At 41.0% G+C, this 21,598-nt stretch overlaps 1 protein-coding gene across 5 annotated transcripts in view; it reads right to left on the minus strand.

Annotated features, from left to right (window-relative positions):
• Asap1 (ArfGAP with SH3 domain, ankyrin repeat and PH domain 1) overlaps window positions 1–21,598 on the minus strand; it is a 325,249-nt gene that overhangs the window by 46,884 nt on the left and 256,767 nt on the right. For all 5 annotated transcript variants that reach the window (XM_074069229.1, XM_074069232.1, XM_074069228.1 and 2 more), the window contains 5 exons: window positions 11,417–11,504; window positions 9,271–9,319; window positions 4,166–4,329; window positions 2,366–2,499; window positions 472–563 (listed from right to left, as the gene is read on the minus strand). In XM_074069229.1, coding sequence (XP_073925330.1) covers window positions 472–563; window positions 2,366–2,499; window positions 4,166–4,329; window positions 9,271–9,319; window positions 11,417–11,504 — 527 coding nt within the window. The remainder of the gene's footprint in view (window positions 1–471; window positions 564–2,365; window positions 2,500–4,165; window positions 4,330–9,270; window positions 9,320–11,416; window positions 11,505–21,598) is intronic.

The following is a 21,598-nucleotide window of genomic DNA, read 5'->3' on the forward strand; positions in this document are numbered from 1 at the left end:
TTTGTTTTTTATACTGTACTAATTAGACAGATGTCTGTTTCCTCACAGACTTGCTGAGGTGGGCTATTAAGCATTCGGATTTTTGCCAACCTGACAGGAATCTCCCAGTGTCTTTGTATGTTTTATTTATCATAACATGCCATGACTGAGAGATAACCATTCTCATGAAGATTTATGCTGTACAGAGCAGGTGCTCATCTGCAACTACCCAGGGGAAGACGCTGTTAAAAAGGATCTATGTAGTCCAGAAACACATTCGCAACACTTTTTGTTTTCTGGTGATACTGGGGCCTTATGTTTGCTAGGCAGGTACTCTAACACCTGAGTCATACCTCTAAGCTCTCAAAACACTTTTTCTTTGCTCTGATTTTCCCTAATAATGGGAAAAAATATTATGACCACTAAGATATTTTGGGATGATAGAAAAACAATTATAGAAGGTAAATATTTCAGTGTATTATAAATACTTACATATCACTTGAAGGGGTGGGCTTTGGTGAAGGGCTAGGTAAATTTGCTTCCATAATATCATTAAAACTATTGTTTCCTACATTCTTGGCCAGCTGTAATGTAAGCAAAACACAATACAGTAAGCTCTTTGCTACTAGTTGAAAGTGGTTTTCTATTATTTGCTTTTGAGATTTCTGATATATATTTTCCTTCATTTGATTCAGAACACAAACATCCACCCATTTGGTCAAGAAAAATTTACTAAGCATCTCTCATGTTCCAGACACTGAACTTTGAGGTGAATGCTAGAAGTGGTAAACCTTGTTCCTTTTCCACAGGTGTTCTGAGTCTATTGGGATTGGCCAAATGACAAGAAAGTCAATAATGTCTATAAATAATTGATAAATGCCAGAAGAGAATAGGAGCTGGTCCTACATATGTATTTTCAGAGATTAGACAAGCTCCACAGGTGAGTCTAGTCTAAACTCAGCCACCAGCATGCATCGTCTATATTAAACCAGTTTCCTCCTAGTGGGCAGAAGATAAAATGGAATTACTTCCTATATGGGTACAGATTAAGATGCTATGGGTAGAATAGGAGCACCCAAGAGGTATTTTGCATCTGGGTTCAAGATCTTTCCAGGAAAATCTGTCCTGAAAGGTCTTTCTTTCATAAAATTCTGAAATGGATGTAAAGCTTAAGAAATATTCATGCAAGCAGGTATTTGGCTAGAAAAATTCTGGTTTTATTGCACAGCAAAAATTTAGTATTTGGACTTTCCTGTTTCTACATGTCAAACTGGATTTCATTTGTACAAGCCAAGGAGACGGCACAACAACATTCTGTACTAAAAGAGAACGTGTTCCAGGTATTAGGTCTGACAAGCCTTTTCTCAATAATCCTAAAGTGAAATAGGCAGTCAAGTATCAGCATGATAATTTCCTACTTCCTAAATGAAAAAGCTCATACAACACAAGACAGAACATTATTCAGTGGATGCTCAGATGGCAAGGACTGCAGCTGGGCAACTAACTGCCCTGATGTTCCGGTGCTTTTCAATAGTCAAGGCTAGTGATAAGCTAGGTTTCCAGCTTTTTCTGAGCTCCTGTTCACTCAGATTCTGCTCAAGGGAGACTGAGGCGTTCTATTTTACTTTAAAATTTTCATTCTTAGTACAAAGACTCTCTCACAGTGAACCCGAGTTAAAATTTAACAAGACAAGACTTATGATCTCAAGGCATTACAGGGGATGCCAAGGGGACCTTCCTTTTTTTTTTTTTTTTTAGTTTCTCACAAGGACCAATTTAATTTGGAGCTGATGAGGGCTCCAAATTTGGGTGAATCATAATGGGGGGGGGAGTGATTGAAGAAAACGACCTTAAGCGTTTATTTTTTCATCATAACACTAAGTACCACAACATCATATACAATTTATTCCTTTACTACCTAAAGAGGTTATGGGTTAAGGATTTTGGTGATAGTAGTTAACAGGCCATCCCCAATTCATGTGCACTTTTCTAAACATACAAGGCACTAAAATTAAAATTGGAAAAACTTTTCAGTCATTCGTTTTAATAACATAAAACCACTAGGTAATATGAGCATGTGCTCTTAACTGCTGTTCAAGGGAACCATATAAAAACCAATTCCCAGAGAAAAAAATTACTTTAAAGAAGCCCATTCTAAAAGAGAAGAGCCAGTTTCAATTTGAGTCACCATTTCTTCAAGCAGGAAAGAGAAATGGTAACCATTACACATCACAAAAGTTAAAACTTAAATACCTAAACAAATTCATAAAATTTAGAAATAAGGATTCTTTGCATTCAGCAGAAACAAAAAACCCAAAGCAATCTATTAAATATACTCAGGACGATAAACCTAAAGTTCTCTTCCAAAGTACAGGTCAAGACTTACCAAGAGTTCAGAAGTTCCTAATTTGTCCAGTTCCAAGGACTGAATGCGAGAAATATGAACCCCCATTTCCCTGTGGATTCCGGAACATTCTATACAGGTCAAAATACCCAAGTTGGTTGAAAGCCACGTGGGTTCTGTGGAAAGAATTTGATAAAACAAACAAGATAGCTAATTTAGTGTGCCAACTGTATGTGTGAGGAAACTAAAACAAGAAACCTTGTTAAGAATTATTATGAGAGAAAGACTTAAGTGGAAGACATGGATACTTATGGTTTAGCCTAGGGATGATTATAAAAGTTTCCTTTCAACACTGAATTAAAACTAAAATTAAACGCTTAATCTCTGTAGAAATTTGAGGAAGCTGTTTCCTAAGAGATTCTATTCAATGTCCTCAGGCCTTTTGAGAGGGGTTCCCGTACTGTCATTGCCATCCTTGACAGAGAGAGAGTTGAAGGCCTATTAAGTACTGCAACACGAGACTGGTGTCTGAAGCTGTCATTAACTTGGTTATGGCTTCTTTACAGCTCTGCTTGGTAATAAGATAGCTGTAAATACTGAACACTGTTTCTTTCAGCGCCCTATGGTTTTTTTCCCTAAAATCTAGGAGGGTTCTAGAACAGTGGGAACAATTATTTCTATGTCACTAAAATCTTTAGGGTTCTCCGTGTTCTTTCTTTTGATTGGTCAGTCTGGGTGTTCAATACTCCTCTGCTATGGCCACAAACATCTGAACATGGCAGAAAATGACCGAGATGGCTCTCTGAGATGCTTAAGGCATCCTGTGTAGGGAAGTTCTGTGTCATAAGTAAAATAATAAGTACATCACAAGGCTGGGATGGAGCTCAGAAGAGCGCTTGCCTAGCATACTTAAGGCTCTGCAGCCAGAGCCACAAAACAAACAAAACAAAACAACAGATTTGGATTTCTGTCACACCCCTACTAGCTGTGTGACATTAAGCAAATCATTTAACCTCTCTCTCTCTCTTTTATTTTTTTTGCAGTCTGGTATTTGAACTCAGGACCTATACCTTAAGCCACCCCATCAGCCCTATTTTTTTGTGATGGGTTTTTTTGACATAGGGTCTTGCAAACTATTTGCTCGGGCTGGCTCTGAACTTCGATCCTTCTGATCTCTGCCTCCTGCGTAGTTAGGATTACAGCCGTGAGCCACCAGCACCTGGCTTAACCTCTCCTCTTACAGATGAAGATATTAGCATCTTGCTCACAGAGCTTCGGTGAGGATTCATTGTGATCATACAAGCAAAATACCTAGCACAATCCTTAGTATAGTGGACCCACTCCACAGATGTTAGCTACTGATGATACATTCATTGGTAATACAATGCACCTGAAAACAGAAGTTTGTGGGAAGGGGAGACCACTATGATACAGAGGTTGGGGAGGGCTTCACTGTGTCATATGCCAGCTGATTCTATATGCACTATTTTGTCAAGTATTTATAATGAGAGATCCGCTATCCCATTTTTAGGGTTAGGTACCTGCAGATCAGAATAGCAAAGAGCTTGGCATGAGACTGTCCTGAGTAGTAGACTTTGATTTAAAATGTGGAAACCATATTCTGTGATCTTTCCATATGTTCCAGTACTTATTTAACTGACCCTATTGGAAAGGGAGCACTGTGGCAGGTAACCATCTATGCAGACAAAACAGCATAGGTAAGAGCAGCTCAGTGGTGGGAAAATGCACATTGTGGGTGTATCTAAGTGTGTCTGTAAGAGAGAAGGCTCATTTTACATTGTACAGGAAAACAGGACATTTAACAAGTATGGGGATGAATACCTGACGAGCCACAGTCGCAGCAGACGTCATTCCCAGGGAGCCGCTGGACATCCTCAATAATGGCTTTTGTCAGATCTTCTAAGCTGTTCTCCCCTGTGCTCTGTTCGCCACGGAAGGCCATGGTTAGGGCCTCTTCTTTGCTATTCGTCAATACTGATATCCATCTGTGATCAAAATACCAGAGGAAGGAGACCTCTAAAGGGTATGACCATTGTTTTCTGCCTCCATTACAAAAACCTACTCTCATCAAGAAGTTTCAAGAAACTTCCTCTCCATAAAGCACAAAAAAAAAAAAAAAAATAAAAATAAAAAAACTAAAATGAAAGGAAAAGATAGAGTTAAAGACTGGGAATTTAGTGTTCAGGGGCAGAGCACTTGCCTAGCAAACTTTGAGGCCCTGGGTTGGAGTCTCAGCAATGCCAAAAAAAAAAAAAAAAAAAAAAAAAGAAAGTCACACATGGGGAAAAAAAAATGAGAGAGATGACTGAAATAAATGAGAAAAGTAAAAACCAATGTAACTGAGGATTTACAGGAATAAATACACAGGTGCTTGTGTTTCTATGTGGGCAGAATGAAGAGTGCTGGATGAGGAACTAATCCAATGAAAGGGCAAGAAAGAGATGTGAGAGATGAATGAGAGTTAGCAAGAAGCGTTTCTTTTTGTGGGAGTCAAAAGTGAAAATGAAGGGATATTTCATAGCAGCCAAAAGGCATTTATAATAAGAAACAAAGAATGCAGCCTATTTGAGTATAGGTTAAGACCACCATATGTAGTAAACAAATAACTCTTTGCTACCAACCTGTGCATAAAACCTAAAAACAACAGGGTGTTGTTTAATAAAGCATAAAGTAGCCACAAAGTAGAATATCTTAGCATGCATTAAAATTTAACTTACAAATAATTTTTGGCTGACACTGGAGAAAGGTTCTTAGCAGGAAAAAAATCTGTTATATGATATAATCTCAATTTTTTATATATATAAAAGGAAAAGGAAAAGCCTAGAAGGAATTTCACCAAAATGCTAGTATTGCTTTTCTCTGAGTGATTTTCCTTAGGAAAAAACTGATGGGGGAGACTGATGAACTATGTACCTTTCTGTAATTTTTCCAAATCTATAATGAGCTTGTATTACTTTCCTGAATGAGGAAAAAAAATCCAAATTTACTTTTCAAACTTAAAATGAAAAACACTACCAAACATTGCTGTCTTTGTATCTACTGCATGGACAACTACTGTTTGCTCTCAACTGATAATTCTCAGTCTCAGAAGTGAGTCTGTTGGTTTTTGATAGACTGTAGGACGACATGAGTATGAAGCAAAGCACTATCTACAACAAGTTTTTTGAAGATTACAGCAACAGCACGAGAATTAAAAGCCAAAACAAACTGCTTGGAGTACATACTTGCAAGTCACACCTTTGACCCTAGGTGGTGGTCACTTGCAGTGAGTTATGTGAAACACATGTGTCTTGCTTTGCTTTCCTACTGTGAAGCAGAACATGCAATACTTCAGAACCAACAGTCTAGGTATGGGCAGATCATCTGATACATTTAAAATTATGTATTATTTTTCTATTATTTGTATCAACTTAGAAACCAGAAATTGTTTTGTTAAAAACAATTTAAGAAACTGTATCCAACAGGACTAATCACTGCACATATCATTGGCTGAGCAGCTGTTACCGGATCCTCCACCTTGACTGCAGTCTCTGTTTTGTTTTTATTACGTAATATAGACCAGTGTTTTTCTATGTGCTAAATTCAGTTTTTGAAACAATTCTCCATGAGCCTTCAGGTTAGGGCCTAAAACACCTTAGAGAAGAGGAAGCCAGAAAAGCCATATGACTTGCCCAAGGTCCTGAGACAGACTGGGTCAGACTGGGAGGAAAACCTACTTCTGTTGACCCCTTTTCAGAATCCTTTTATTGTACCATACCTCTCTTTATCCCAGGGCTCATGATTTAAAAAAAAGTTTATCTTGATAATCAGAAAACAGGTATTTAAAGGCCAATTAATTTTTTAGGAGAAAATTAAATTTGGTGGAATAGAAGGCTACATTTCAAAAGGGTCAAGAATCAAAGTGATTGTTATGACAATATTTTTAACTTTAAAGTAACAGGCATACCGAACAGCGTAAGAAACTATATAAAGCACAACTGTATTTTATTTTAGTATTTTAAAATCACTTTGAGTTTTCAGGATGAAAAAAAATCACTATGGTAAGAACTTCCCACATTTTATTCTCTCAAAGTCCTGCGAGTGAGACATTACCCCATCTTCTCAGCTGCTTACTGATGTGAAAACATCTGCCTACAAAAGCCACTAATCGACAGAACCTAGACTAGAAGGCAAGTCACTGAACTTCAAACATGCATCTGCTCTTTTTGATTCCTACCTCCTTCCTTGGTTGAGAGGAATTTCTTCATTTAATTTCACTGGACATTTTCACACAGGAAAGAAACTCGATGCAGTGAAGCTGCTTTTGTGCAAATCTGGAGGTAAATGGAACTGGGGCCCGTACTTTCTCTGTGTACTACCATTGCCTACTGCACCACTCAAGATGAAGTCCCCTATCACCATCACACCCAAAGAGATTCAATGTGCAAAATGTGTACCAATTTCTGTGTGCACTAAGAAACCCTAACCCTAACCCCAACCCCAAGAGTGTTACAGCCTATAGGCAAGAAGCCAACATGTCTAACAGAATGGACTGAATTACTTTTAGATTATAAGAGTAAATGATACATTGAAGGCCTGGGCTTGAGCTAGAAGGGAACAAAGATGAAATGGATACATTCCCTGCCTCACACAAATTTCTCACTTGCCTTCTACTTAGGGCTTTGAGGAAGGGGAAAGACGAAAGAGTGGAATTATAGAGGGGAATCAATATTCCCCTCTATAATGGAGTTCTGCCTGGCAGTCCTAGTGTACTAGTACTAGGATTTGTGACCATGGGCACACCAGGCCTGTTTCCTCATTTGTAATTAGGGATTAAAGTTTGTGCTTCCTGGGATTGTGAGGATTAATGAAGTACAAAGTATACTTTGCAAAGTATGATCTCAATGAACAGAATTTTTGTCTCAGAACCTGACAAGCCTCCTGACGTCTCCCTTTTTCATGTGGTTCCTAGCCACCCTTCAGTTGACATTATACCCAAAACATTAAGCCATCCTGTTGCTCCTCCCATCAGGTCTTCCTACCTGAAGGGAGATTATTTACACCTTCTTGAGCCAGCTCATGCTTACCTTCCTCTGGGAAATAATTTCTGAGCAACAACTTAAGAACCCAAAGGGGTGTGCGACTGAGCATAGGTTTCCCCAGCACATAGCTTCCTCTGCCTCTGTCCTTGCACTTAGCACCTGCACCATGTTACACTGCTTATCTTCTCCTGGAGGGCTGGACTCTGTTTAGTGAGTTCTTGGCACCTAGCTGGTGTTAAGTATTCAGATGGATGAACTGATACGTGAATCTTGCTGTCTTTGTCTTATTTCTCTCTCATCTGTTTCTTTCCCTCTTTGCTGTTTCTCCCAACTCTACATAGCTTCTTTCAGTTTCCTATTCTCCTTCAGATTCCTTTATTATTCTCTGTCTGAGGTGGGGAAAAAAGTACAACACTGCAAAGAAGTATATATGTGTGTGTGTGTGTGTGTGTGTGTGTAAGAGAGAGAGAGAGAGAGAGAGAGAGAAGGAAAGAAGACATGTCAGGTGAAATGGGTGTGAACAGAATTCTGTGTAGCTCTGGAAGTAGAAAATAATAATTAGAAGATACAAAATAATAATTACTGTGTATCACTGATGGGGCAAGAACTACCATAGTTCATGAAATTTGGTCCATATTACTCCAAGAGCTTGTTAGAAATAAGAAAAATGTGGGCTGGAGGTGCAGTTCAAGTGGTAAAATGCTTGCCTAGTAAGCATGAGGCCCTGGGTTCAATTCCCAGTACCACAAGTAAATAAATAGCAGTTGTTAAAAAAAAAATCCAGGTATCAGTGACTCAGACCTGTAATCCTAGCTACTGGGGAGGCTGAGATCAGGAGGATGGTGGTTTGAGGGCAGCCTGGGCAAAACATTTGTGAGACCCCATCTCAACCAACAGCTGGTGTTACAGCATACACCTGTCATCTCGAGCTATATGGGAGGCTGAGATTGGAAGGATTATGGTTCCAGGCCAGCCGGAGCAAAAAAAAGGTTTGTGAGACCCCCTTCTCAACAGAAAGAAGTTGGGTGTAGTGGTGTGTTCACCATTCTTGCTATGGCAGGAAGCATAACACAGGAGGATCACGATCCATGTCAGCATGGGTAAAAAGTGAGACCCTATCTCCAAAATAACCACAGTAAAAAGTACTGGAGGTGTGGCTCAAGTGGTAGAACACCTGCTGAACAAACATAAAAGCCCTGCGTTCAAACTCCAGCACCACCAAAAAAAAAAAAAAAAAAAGTACTAAAAAAGGCTTAATGGCCTGCTTTTATACCAATGTAAGCAGATGAGAGTCCAATAATCACATGTTGCCTTTCACAGTCCAGGCAGACTCCAGGAAGGAAAAGAGAAGGAGCTGGCTCAGGACTACAAGCCAGTAGCATGGGACACCCAACCTGATTCCTCCCCTGGCACTGGGCTCCCTCTACCTGTGCAGCATTGCCCAGTGAGAGGCTACTGCCAGTGTTCTTCCTTGCAGTTGAGGCTGCCCTACTTCCCAGCACGCAGCCAAGCATGCAGGGAGACTGGCTCGTGCACTTGGGCATCAGTACTGAGCAAGCAGGCCTTTTCCAAGTGCAGGCAGTGTGATGGAAGGCTGGGTGAACCACAGCCCTTTCCTCAAGAAGCCCTTTGTTTCTAGAGGGCTGTGGACATGTACCACAGGAGTGCAGAGTAATGTGATGGACCGTGGGCAGGAGGATGGAGCAATAATCCTGGGGTGCCAAGGCTTGACCTGAATCTTACAGCAGACACTAGCATTTCCTGGGCAGACAGGACAGAGGACCCCAGAAGAAACAATAACAAAGTGTGAAAGCCCAGAGGCAGCAGGAAAGGACCGCAGAGAGCCACTACAAGTGTTTGCATTTTCAATTTAAGGCACAGGGCTGTTATATCAAAACTACTTACACTATATAATCTTGCTCATCTTCTGCCTGAAAGTGGTAAGTCCTATTATCTAAATACAAAAGAGAGAAAAAAAGTGAAACCTCACAAAGCAGAGTATCTCTAGGCAAAATGAAGGTTTTTAAAGTTCCTGAAAAGAAACAAAACAAAACAAAAAAACCCACGCAGTATAAGCAGGAATTTTTTTTTTACATCACTATGTTTTAGCAGCCAAACAACCCATTTTTTTCAATATTATTTTTCTTAAGTGCAAAAGGAATACAATAATATATTACAAATACCATGCACACATTAGGCACCTCTTTTGAAACAACGGGGGTGGGGGAGAGGCTCCATCTGACCCAGATGGGTTGCAGTGACACAGTGGAGTGTGCTAGTATCTCCTTTTCAGAAAGGAGCCTCAGTTTCCTGCCCGTCTGGGACTCCACCTGCAGTGTAGCTCTGCACAATTTCCTCCTAGTGCTGGTGCTTGGCCTGATTCTGGTTGAACTAGGCTCCAAGGAAGAAAGAGGGTCAATCTCTGCCACCAGGGATGGGAAGGAAAGGCCTGGGAAGGTGTCCATGAGGAAAGTACTTTGTTAAGATTCAAGATTTACAAGTATGTTTCAAATATTTAGATAAAAAAACATTTACTTAGCACTTCCTTATGTGACTACTTGAGGCTGGGCATTCACATCCCTCAGAGAGCAAGACAATGAGTATGTCACAGCATACACATGGGTAGTAGCAACACAGAGTAGCAATAAATCCCTACTTTATTGCTATATGAACTTGTGCAAGTCACCAAACTTCTCTAAGCCTGTTTCTTCTTCTGTAAAATGGGAAACTGGTAGGGATTTTGTGAGAATTGGCAACAATATATAAAAAGCACATGTATAAATAATAAAGCACCCAGCACATTATATGCTTAACAACTAACAAATGTTACTAATAACCTACAGATTCTCAAAATTTAGGGGTTCTTGGCTTTTTGAAGCCAAATTGTAATTCCAACTGAATTCTACAGAGATGCTGCAGAATCCAGCTCAGTGCATCATAAGAGACTCAAGGATCACTCCATCTTTTGGGTTAGGACTGTTTTTGAGCGTCCAGGCACACAAGTGCACCAGAAGGATTTCAAGGGCAGGAATGTATTTTTTGCACTTCTACACATAGATCATGTTCTCTGGTTGCTGGCCTGCCTTGCTGGGCCTGAGAGGGAACAATACCGCATGTGCTGCAGGATTTCAGGACAGCAGTGAATCGCTTCACTATCCCTGATAGCTGCTCTTTACAAGGAGGCGTCTCTTCAGCTGCAGTGTGGGGGCAGTAAGTACATCCATGGGAGCCAGAGCAAAAAGGGATAAAGCTGTGTACTAATGGATAAGCACCCAATTAGTTCAATGTACTAACAAACCTAGAATCTATTCACATTCTAAATATGGTCAGATGCTAGGCCAGGCATAGTGGCTCACACCTGTAATCTCAGCTACTTAGGAGGCCGAGATTGAAAGCATTATAATTTAAGGCTAGCCTGGGCAAAAAGTTAGTAAGCCCTCCATCTCAACAAATAAGCTGGGCATGATGGTACACCTGTGGTTCCTGCTACACGAGAAGTACAGGTAGGAGAATCGTGGTCCAAAGCCAGCCCCTGGGGGAAAAAAGTGAGACCCTATACAAAAAATAACATGCAAAAAAAAGAGATAGGGGTGTGGTTCAGTGGTAGAGCACCTGCCTAGGCCCTGAGCTTAAAATCCCAGTATTGCCAAAAAGTAAGTAAATAAATATTTATCTGTGTCAGATTTGTCTGACCAGATCTGACACTGTCAGGCCTTCCCAGCTATAGGTGGGCTCAGCACGCTCGAAAAATCTGATGTGCACCCGTAGTCCCAGCTACTCAGGGGGCTGAGGCAGAAGGATTGCTTGAGCCCAGGTGTTGAGGCCAGCCTGGGCAATATAGTGAGACCCAGTCTCAAAACAAAAACCAAATAAACACAAACAAAACTTTAGAGGACTTCCTAGAGAAGCACAGGCAGGAACACAAAAGGCTGTTCAGGAATGACTCTGAGGAGTCCTGCTTGAAAAACTGCTGCTTCACTATCCAGAGAATGGAAATGTGTTAAAAAGAGTCTGTAGTAACCAACTCAGAGAGTTTTTATAAAGGACTCACGTGAGATCAGGTCGAAAGACTTCTTGTCCTCAGCATTTGGCTTCACCTGGCAGGTGAGGAGGTTCAACTTAGCTGGCTGCCTGTTAGACTGGACAAGGAAAACAATGGAGAAGTCAGCACTGCCTGCTTGCCTGCAGGTTCCCTACCCCACAGTACAGTGGGCGCTCACAAGGTCTGCTCAGGGATAAAGAAGACACTTTAAGCCTGATTTAGAATTCTAAATCTTACTGAAGAAGGGAAACAATTAGGTGCCCTGCTAAGTATCTTTTCATTGTAGATAAATATCCTGGTGATGAATCAGAATGGAACCAAGAATAAGCCACCTCACGCCTTGAGAAGACTGGGAGAGCACACAGTTGGCACTATTGTAAAACGTAGCCAAGTTGTGCTGCATTCATAAATTCAGAATGACTCCAGTGATCAATTATCCAAAACCTGATGTGCCATGTATCCACAATTCTTGGTGGCAACGCACAATTTACATTACATTTCTCAAAAGTGCAAGGCCAATTACCACCTGTGAGGCATCGTTTAGTAAGGCCTAATATCTGAAGGGGAAATACGATAAGGATTTCCTATCACTTCCCATCACTATTAGCCTGACACACATAAAGACAGCCAGGCTAACTGAGGGAGTCTTGCCACATAAGCCTTCTGGCCCTCTTGTCTGCACTTGTTCAAGGCCCACACCAATGCCTCCATCCCTGTTTCTTTCAGGGACAACAGAAGAACGCACTACCTGAGTATCTGAGCTGGGCTCTGCTTCAACAAGAGAAGCCTATGGAAGTAAGAAATGAATAGCATACCTACCTCAACTAACAGTCATGGTTTCCACCCAAGGAGTTTTAAGTTTTTAGGGAAAACATAGGGGGAAAGGGATAGAGAGAGGTCATATCAATGAACCAATCGAAGTCCCAAACAACAGAGCTGGTATATGATCAAGACGGGGGAAAGGGATAGAGAGAGGTCATATCAATGAACCAATCGAAGTCCCAAACAACAGAGCTGGTATATGATCAAGACGACTTCAATGACACTGCACCTCTCCTAAACAACCGGCACTAGACAGCTAATTTCTGTTTACCTTCCGAGGTCTTCCCCCTTCTGTGATTTCAATGAGATCAGACGCAGGAAGCGATGCCTCTTATCCCATATCTATCTATCTAACCTCAACAGGAGAGGAAGTGAGACCCAAAGCGTTTCATAATCACTCTGTGTCCCTTTGACTTAGACATGGAGCAAGAAGCACAGCACAGGAGAGTCCTGGGAAAGGACTCCTGTGCACTGAAACAGCTGCTAAACCCAGAAAGGGAGGCGGGAGGCAGGGGTGCGCTGCACGTGTCTCCTAGAGTAGATTGGGGCTTGGCTTCTAAAGGCCTCAGACTCCAAAACTGGCACCTGTGGCCACAAAGCTAGGTCCAGTTCAGGTAAGGAATTCTGAGTCCTAAGGCTCATCTTTTAGGATGCTGATAACACTGCACTTCCTTTATGAATGACAATGACATAGGACCACCTGAAGAGGAAGCAACCTCAGTGCATGGTGAGACTTGCAGAGTATTATCCTCCAGTTAGGAATCCACAGTTAAAGAAGAATGCAGAAAGGCTTAGGGAGGTCAAGAGATGATTAAAGGGGTGGGAAAGGGAAACTTTGAAGATGGGTTAAAGGCATAACTTAGTCCAGAGGAAGAAGGCTGGGGGGAACTTAATAACTGCCTTCAAATACACAAGTTGTTATCAGGAAAGGATGGCAGCTGTTTTCCATTTGCACAGATGAAAAGACATGCATTCAAACCATGGAAGACTTGGTCCAGACATAAGGAAGAACTTCCCAAGCTTAAGCTGATTATGCATAATAAGAGGCTTCAGGATTTCTAAGTAGAGAAATCTGTCTTTGAAAAACTGGAGAATTTTTAGTCATTGTTCATATTTGAATGTGGCAGAGGGCTAATGTAATGATTTCTTATTCTTTCCAAATCTAGTATTTTGTGGTATTTCTTACCAATGGATATACCAAGCACTAGACGCAAAATCTTAAGAAAAGGAAAAACCACCTGGCTGAGTATTACCTGCATTCAGACAAGTCCAATCGCACCACTCAGCCTCATTTAAAAGTCTTTAGCTGGAAAGTGTCTGACAAGGGCTGTTTATAGTTTAAGTCACTCCAGGATTGATTCACAACATCACGGGTGATGACTGATGGTATTTATTCCCTTAGAAGTCTGTCCAGTCTGCTGAACTGGCATTGCTTCATTAACATGAGCTTCACTTGACACTGACACATTTTGTCTATACACAGTGCTCCTCCTCTCCCTCACACTGAGCTGCCAGTGAGGTGGATGACAAGTGACTTATCACCCAAACATGACGTTTCAGGAGAAAACAAGACAATCTGTAGCTGTTGAAGCAGCTGACTCACCCAATGTTGATCCCTGGAACATTAGAAAGGGCAGTAAGCATGTTCAACCTAAGTCCAAGTACCAATGTATCAGAAGCACAGGAATCACTCAGCAATAACAGTAATTCCAGATGTTTGTATCACTTTCCAAAATTCCAGAGCACTTTCTTGACATTTAGAGGTAAATTATAGGTATATTGATTAAAGAAGACTTAATCTTTCCTGGGGTTTCAGTGGACTAAAATCAAAGAAAAAAACTAAATGACTTGCTCTGGGCTAAATCACGGAGGGATAGTTAAGGAAATGTTTTTGTTAAATACAGGAGAGAAAAAAAAAAAAAAACTCAGGAAACATCAATGACTTCAGTCCTTGCTGTTATTCCAGTCCCATTCAGAATAAAAGCCCCAGTCTATACCCTGACACCTCCAGGTACCAAGCACAGACCCCATCCTCTTGCTTCAGTTTCTGCCACTGGATCCTAGTGCCCTCTGCTGGGGAGGGGCCTTGGCTCCTCCTGCTGCCCACACTTCTGAGCATGCCCTCATCCCAGATTCCCTCCTTTCAGGTTTTTCAACCAGTCACCATGTCATCAGAGGTGGTAGTCCCTGGTCTGACCCTCCCCATGACAGTCTATCCTCTTATGCCCTGCTGTATTCCTTCCTGTCTCTTATCACTCCTTATTTGCTTCTTGTCTTTCTTCCCACTAAGGGCATACATTTTTTCACAGTTGCCTGCGCAACTCAAACATCAACTGAAATGACTACATTCTAAGCACCTTACATATACTGCCTCACAACCTCCCTGAAGGAGACATCCTTTTTAGTTTCCTTTTCTAGATGAAGAAATGAAGGCACAGCTTGGAAGACAGTGACATTATGATATATCTCGTGAACAGCTGGTTGTCCCAACACAGGATCTCCTCCTCTTCTCAGAAGAATAAGGCTCAGAAGTACAGAGCAAAAGTTCCAAAGATTAAGTTCCACTTTCCACTTTAATATAGTCTCAGGTTATTGATTCTTGCCTAAGTACTTACTTTCAGAGTTGATGAAAGGAGAAATGTTAGAATTTGGAATACCTCTTACTTCTTCATTTGGTAGAGACTTATTAAGCCTCTTTCACATTATAAGCACACTGAAGAACATGTGGTCACTGCCACCAAGTAGCTCTGGAGAATGGACCTGAGCGTGTACCTGAACACATCAGGTGCTCCGGGAACATAGGTCTGAGCTCTTGTGTGCACCCTGGGCCTCCCAGTGAAGACCTGGGAGAGGAGGGAGTGTGATAAGCAGCATGAGTGGGAAGAGTGCAGAAGAGAGGTGCAAAGTCCTCGGGCAGGAGGAGGGCTCAGTGGGCAGCAGGGGATCCTGAACAGAGGAGCGGGAAGGGTGCTAAGCATTCACATGCCAGGAACTCTGGCAAGAGCCTAAAGGAAGCTGATCAGGGAAGTGAACTGCATTTCAGGGGGCAGCTGGTGGAAGGGGGTGAGAGTAAGACAGACTAGTCTGATGAGTGCCATAATTAAAGCTATAACAGGAGCTAGGGTCTCAAGATACAGCAAAAAAGAGACTTGAAGTGCATTATTCAAGAGTAACTTCTCTAGGGTATGTGAATCATCCAGTCCAGGCCCTGAAAGATGTACAGAGTGCAGGAGAGTATGATGTTCCCGCAGGTGCTCCCGGGTGGTCTCTTTCAAAAGCTCAAAGAGCTGCCACACCTGTCAAAAAGGAAGACTAAAGGCTGGTCTGGTTCGCTCACCCTAATGAGGGAAGGAGAAGTAGGAAGCTCAGTGTCTGAGCTGGCTCTGGGCAGAAGCTTCAGACCCTATCTGAAAAATAACTAAAGCAAAAAGGGCTAGGTGTGAGGCTCAAGTGGTAGTGTTAGGGCCTAGCAAACACAGGGCCCTGAGTTCATACCCCAGTACTGTAAAAAACAAATAAAACCCACCCCAAACCACCTGAACGTTTTATAGCTCTGAGGCTTGTCTTTTTACAGAGTTGACTTTTCATCAAAATAATGCAAAGTCACTGAAGAAAACAGGAGACAGAAGAAACCCAACAGTACTTGTTATTTCCCATTTTACACCCAGTGACCATCACTGCTACTACATTGTTTTTTTTTTTTGGGGGGGTGGGTGGGAGACTGGGGTATGAACTCAGGGCTTCATGTTTGCAAAGCAGGTAGAAAGGCACACAGAAATGGCTTAAGTTAATTCTGATGAAAGTTTGTTTCTGTCTCCCAAAAGAAGACAACCCTCATGCTTGTTTTAGGCAGCTTAGTGTATGTCATGGTGCCATTTTTGTTGGAAATGGTATTCAGCAATGAAATGATTTCCTCCCATCATTCTGTTGAATTGCTCTGCGTCACAAACCAGAAGTGAACATCATTAATGACTTTAGCAGTAAGCCTGACACAACAGGGCTGAGGCTGATATGTGGAAAGAGGAAAAAATTAAATAATAAAGCTCACTTTACTTCCTAAGTTAGTGCTTAGAAACAGAGCTGCTTAGACCATTATGATCATTTCAAAGTTTTCATGCAGTAAACATTCAGACACCTACTCTGCCCTAGAGAAACAGGTATATCTTGTACCCATCCAATAACTGCAAAAGAAAAAAAAAAACATGTAGGAAATGAGGTACATGCAGAACACCTACAACTTCACAGAGATCTCATCTCCAAAATCTTTGAGCATAAAAAACTATGGCTTTTCCAAGGTATTTTAGTTTGTTTGGGGCAAGACAACAAATTTTTTTCTTAATGAGAACCTATAGTGCTAGGTACTGTATGCAAATTCTATTATTTAATTCTTGCAACAACTCTCTAAACTAGTACTAAACCCATCTCATAGGTAAGGAAACTGAGTCAGGAAGATGATGTACACTCACCCATGTTTTATAGAAAGACAGAGGCAAAGCTGACCAAATCTCCTCCCACTTTTCATGTTGCTTTCCTGCAAGCAAGACTTGGAAAACTTGCAAAGCAAGAAAGAATAGCTTTCTTGTTTCTCCCTTTCTGTGTCTTCCTGCCCTTAAATGGCCAGTTCTTTCATGTTCCCTCTGAATCACTGAATATGTCTACTGAAAAATCCATTCTTGCTGTGTTCTGTATTCTAAAACTACTCTTGTGGCCACAACTAAAGGCCCCCATCCCTTTAGCCATCTTCCCTACAACTAAAGAGAGAAGTAGCTCATTAGTAGCTGAAGTCCTTCACTCTTGATGTGAAGGACTATGAGGACCCTAAACTTTCCAACCATTCTAACTAGGAGATTCATTTCCACTTGGTAGAAGGTGTGCATGTGTATGGAAATAGTATTTAAAAAGCGAGATTTCTAAGAAAATCCCTGTTACTGTAGTAAGGAACCTGCCACCTTACTTTTGAGAGTCTGGTTCCACTCTAGGCCCAGTGCTGAACAATGACAATGTTATATAATGTAAATAGAAAAAAAGCTTATCAGAGTTCCTGGTGAGAAGCAGGGCCAATGTTATTGCATGTGATGGATATGCTACTCATCATTTTAGGCATTCCATGAACATTTTTTGTCTACTATTTGACAGTAAATAGTTTGGGTCAACACAGGAAGAAAGAATTTTTAAAACCTGCTGACCTATGATATCTGTATGAAGTGCAATGATTTGATGATGAAAAACCAGAGCTATGGTCTATGTGTTTTTTAACTCTCACAACCACCCTACGAGTAAGCACAACTATCACTGCCCCACCATTTGACAAATGAGGAAACTAAGGCATAGAAAGGTGAAATAACTTTGCCTTAAGGTCACAGCTGGGGAAAGCAGAACATTAGGCGAAGGTAAGACATTTTTAAGAAACTTAAAACTTCTTGTACTGGGTGTGTGTGCGCAGCCTATCATGAAAACTGATTTTGGACCAGAGGTCTTTGGTTTCATACCTTCAAATTAATAAAATCAGGACTCTGTTTAGACTTTTTATCACTTAATTACTAACCATATACACCACAAATATAAACCAATCACAAGCAGCCACAGTTTATAATTTGTGGGCTCTACATTAGTGATATTTTACTCTATTCACTTTTCATCTGGAATTACAACTACATTGGAAGCACCCAGAATGACATGCTCTTATCAGAACTCCAAGGCAAGGCTTAAAAACCTTAGCCCCCACTAGCTGAGAGGTCTGTGCTTTTGATCTGTGACCTTTTATATTTTAATTCTTTGATTTCACCTTCCCTTTTTCATTTATGAAACAAATCCTTGTAGCAGTTTCCTCCAATCTCTGCTCAATATGAAAGCAGGAGAGATTATCTGGCAGGTCCTTAAATCCTTGGCAGCATTAACCCTGTGGCAACCTCATTATTCCAGTTTTGTCCAAATGAAGAAATGAAAGCTGCCGTTCTTTGAAACCCAAATGAGAGACTGTTGCAAAATACCTGGCTTTAATGGAGTGCCTCCTCTCTCCCCGTGACTGGTGCTCCTGCTAGTTTGAGATGTCTGGAGAAATGCAAGGCTTTATAAAATTAGAAAAGCAACTTATTCATACTATAAGGTACAGAGTAGAATTGGGCAGGGTTGGGGGTAAGCTTATGGAGGCAATCAGCCCTATTTTGTTATTATACTGAAATACCTTACAAAGATGAGAAATTTATTTATTTGACGGACAGCTTAGGGCCAAACTCTGGGATAGGTTTCCCTGGCTATTCATCACAGTGGATGCCATCAGGTCAGGAGTGTACACGAGAGGGAAAGATCACGTGGTGAGACAAAAAGCTGGAGAATGGTTTGCATCAGGTTTTCTCTTTTGTAACAAGTCACTCTCACAATAACTCAGGGTCTCGTGAGAACTACCTTATCCAATTCAAGGGCAGCATCCTCAATAATATAATTAACTTCCAGAGACCTCATTTCTAAAGGTCCTACCACCTCACTGGGAACCAGCTTCTTCATGTCCCCCCAGGACATGAGCTCCTGGGGGGAAACACTCAAACCATATGTAAGCCACAGCAAAGCTCAATAAATGTCAGCTGCTGTCTTTGTTATTACTAATTAGCTCCTCTGATGGTGTCCACAGAGCTGATATACAAAAGTCTACAGTTATCAATTTCCCTTACATGAATGCAGTATTTGTTAAAACGCAACCACCTCTGGGAGAGTTATGCATTAGTCACCAAGATTCAAACAGAACGTCAGATCTTGTCTCACATGCAGGTTACAGGGAAGTCACCTGAACGGACACAGGTCATGGGCAATGTGAAAGGAACAGAGCGGATCTTTGGGGATGAACCCCTGGCAAAAATGAAGACACAAAACATTCAAAAGGGATGAGGGTACTCAAGGCAGGCAGAGAAACAGCAGAAGACAGGCTAAAGGAACCAGTAACTCTAAGGACTTAGTATGTTGAGACCAGCCTTGGTAGAGCTTAGCCACTCACTGCTCAGATTTTATCATTTCATCTATTAAAAGGAGGTGATGAAAATTAGACTTCAGACTGGCCAAATCTTGACTAAGGTCTATAAGACAATTCACAGTATACCAATATCATTGCAATTGGCTACATGGCTCCAGATTACACCCTCCCTGCCTTTCTCATCTCTCCTATGATACTGGCTAAGAACAGGGAAGCAGCTCAGTGTTTCTGCACTCTGGCTGAACATCAGAATTACCTGGGTTTCATCTCCTGATCAATCTAATGTGCTTATAGGGCTGAGACTCACTAGATTCATTTAGCCAATTGCAGCCTCTTCTGATCATCTGTAATAATTTATTAAAATATAAGCAATACGGGTTTTTACGAAAATAAACTCTGTATTGATGTTGCTGATATGTAATCTTGGCATTCAAAGTGAAAAGGGAAAGACCTTTCATCTCTGATGAATGTATTATTTAGAAGAACAGAAAACCTATAAGGTGTAAGCAGAGAAATTTCTAAACTTATGTTTTATAGAACTTGAATTTGGGAAGATCTGCAACAACACTAATGTCTCTAGTTCTGTATTTATAATGTGATTTCTATCATATTATAAATGTGACAGAAATCTATCTAATGTGACTTTTTAAAAAAATTATCCCAGAAGTCACAGATAGCAACAGCTTTCTAAGTCTTCCTTAAACCTCCAGATTCTACCTCTTCCAGCTTCTTTTGGGTTCCTTTAGGATGCTGTCCAGCCTTAGGACCTAATCTAATCTATCTAATCTGTCCTCTGAATTGGGTTGGCTCCTCACCTAGCTTTAGTGTTAAATGCTGAGAAAAGCCTTCTCTGACCACACTAAAATACTTGTCCCTTTTTTTTCCTGTCATAGCAGTCTGCTTACTTCTTTAATAGCCCTTACTCTTTCTTTATTCCAAGCTCCAGGAGAGCAGAGACCACAGATTCATCACTGCTTTGTAGTACCCTGCCTTGCACTTGGCTTAGGAAGGCATCAATACAAACATTTTAATGAGCAAATTACATCCATGTTACAGCTGAGAAAACTAAGGCTCCAAAAGTGTAAGTAACTTATTGAAGGTTCTATAGCTTGTTCGGGTTTAACTGGTGGAAGTCTATGAATTCCCAAGAATTCATAGTGGAGCTTTCCAATCTGTTAGAGGAAAGGATAATATTCTCCTCTCCCAGTGACAATAGGGACAAAGATAGGGAATTGGAGGGAAGTCTAGAACACCAGGAGAATGTTTTAAAGGTCAACCCCAGAAACAACTTCTTAAATGCATTGCAAGGAAAGGAACAACCCTTTTGCAGGTCTCTTAGTGTTTCCTGAATGTACTTTCAGTGAACCTTTTAAAGCTCAGGCAGCTGAATGCTATCTTTGTAGGCTTTGGATAGGACTTTCACTGGATAGTCAGCGAAAGATAACAGTCCACTGATCCAAAGAGTTCAAGGACAAGGAGACACATCAAATTCATGCTTTTGCAAGATGCCCTGGGAGGTAAGAGAGCTACTGTTAACCATTATTAGGCAGAAATTAAATTTCTAAGAGAAAATATGTACCCCAAATTGGCTTTGGAAAGCACGTTGAGGAGTAAAGGGAATAGCAATACAAAAGAATTCCAATAAACCACAGCTTAAGATGGAGTTAGTAACATATTAAGGAAGATGATAAACAGTCATAATAATAATAGCTGGCATTTATTGAGCACTAATTCTGTCCCACATCCTATGGTAATTACTTAAAATCAATGAACTCATTTAATCTTTACAACTACCTATGAATCAGGCACTATTAATGGCCCCATTTTATCTAGATGTGAAATCCACACTAGGGATCCAGTCTGAGAGTTGGAACAAACCCAGGCAGACTGGCTCCAGGGATCTGGATCCTACAATTCCACCTCAGCTTACTGTGGTGATAACTGCTAAGTTTAAGGAACTGGTATCGTGGTCTAGGCTCTGTAAAACTTTAAGTGCATCATCCTATTTAATTCTCACAACACTGAAAGATAAGTACTATTATGACCCTATTTTATGGGTAAGAAGTACAAATACAGTAGTAACGGTACATGCAACAAGGAACTAAATGTACATTTAATTGCAGGTGGTCTCAAAAGCATGCCATCTTTTCTTTTTTCCACACCCAAGGCCTCATGTATGCTAGGCACACACTATCCTACTCAAGCCACACCCCTAGCTCAATGCTATGCTCTTAATCTCTCTCTGTTTAAAATGAACATCCAAGGAGGAAAACACACATATCATCTAAACATGCTCCACCTGGTTTAGTCCTGTTGGATCCCAAACTTTATGGGTAAAATTCTAAACCTTTTTGGTGGACTTCTGTGTAATATTAAAGTACTTTCAGTGTTGGGTGGTGGAGGAA

This window comes from Castor canadensis, chromosome 3, assembly GCF_047511655.1.
Source record: "Castor canadensis chromosome 3, mCasCan1.hap1v2, whole genome shotgun sequence".
In the NCBI taxonomy this organism is placed as follows: Eukaryota; Metazoa; Chordata; class Mammalia; order Rodentia; family Castoridae; genus Castor; species Castor canadensis.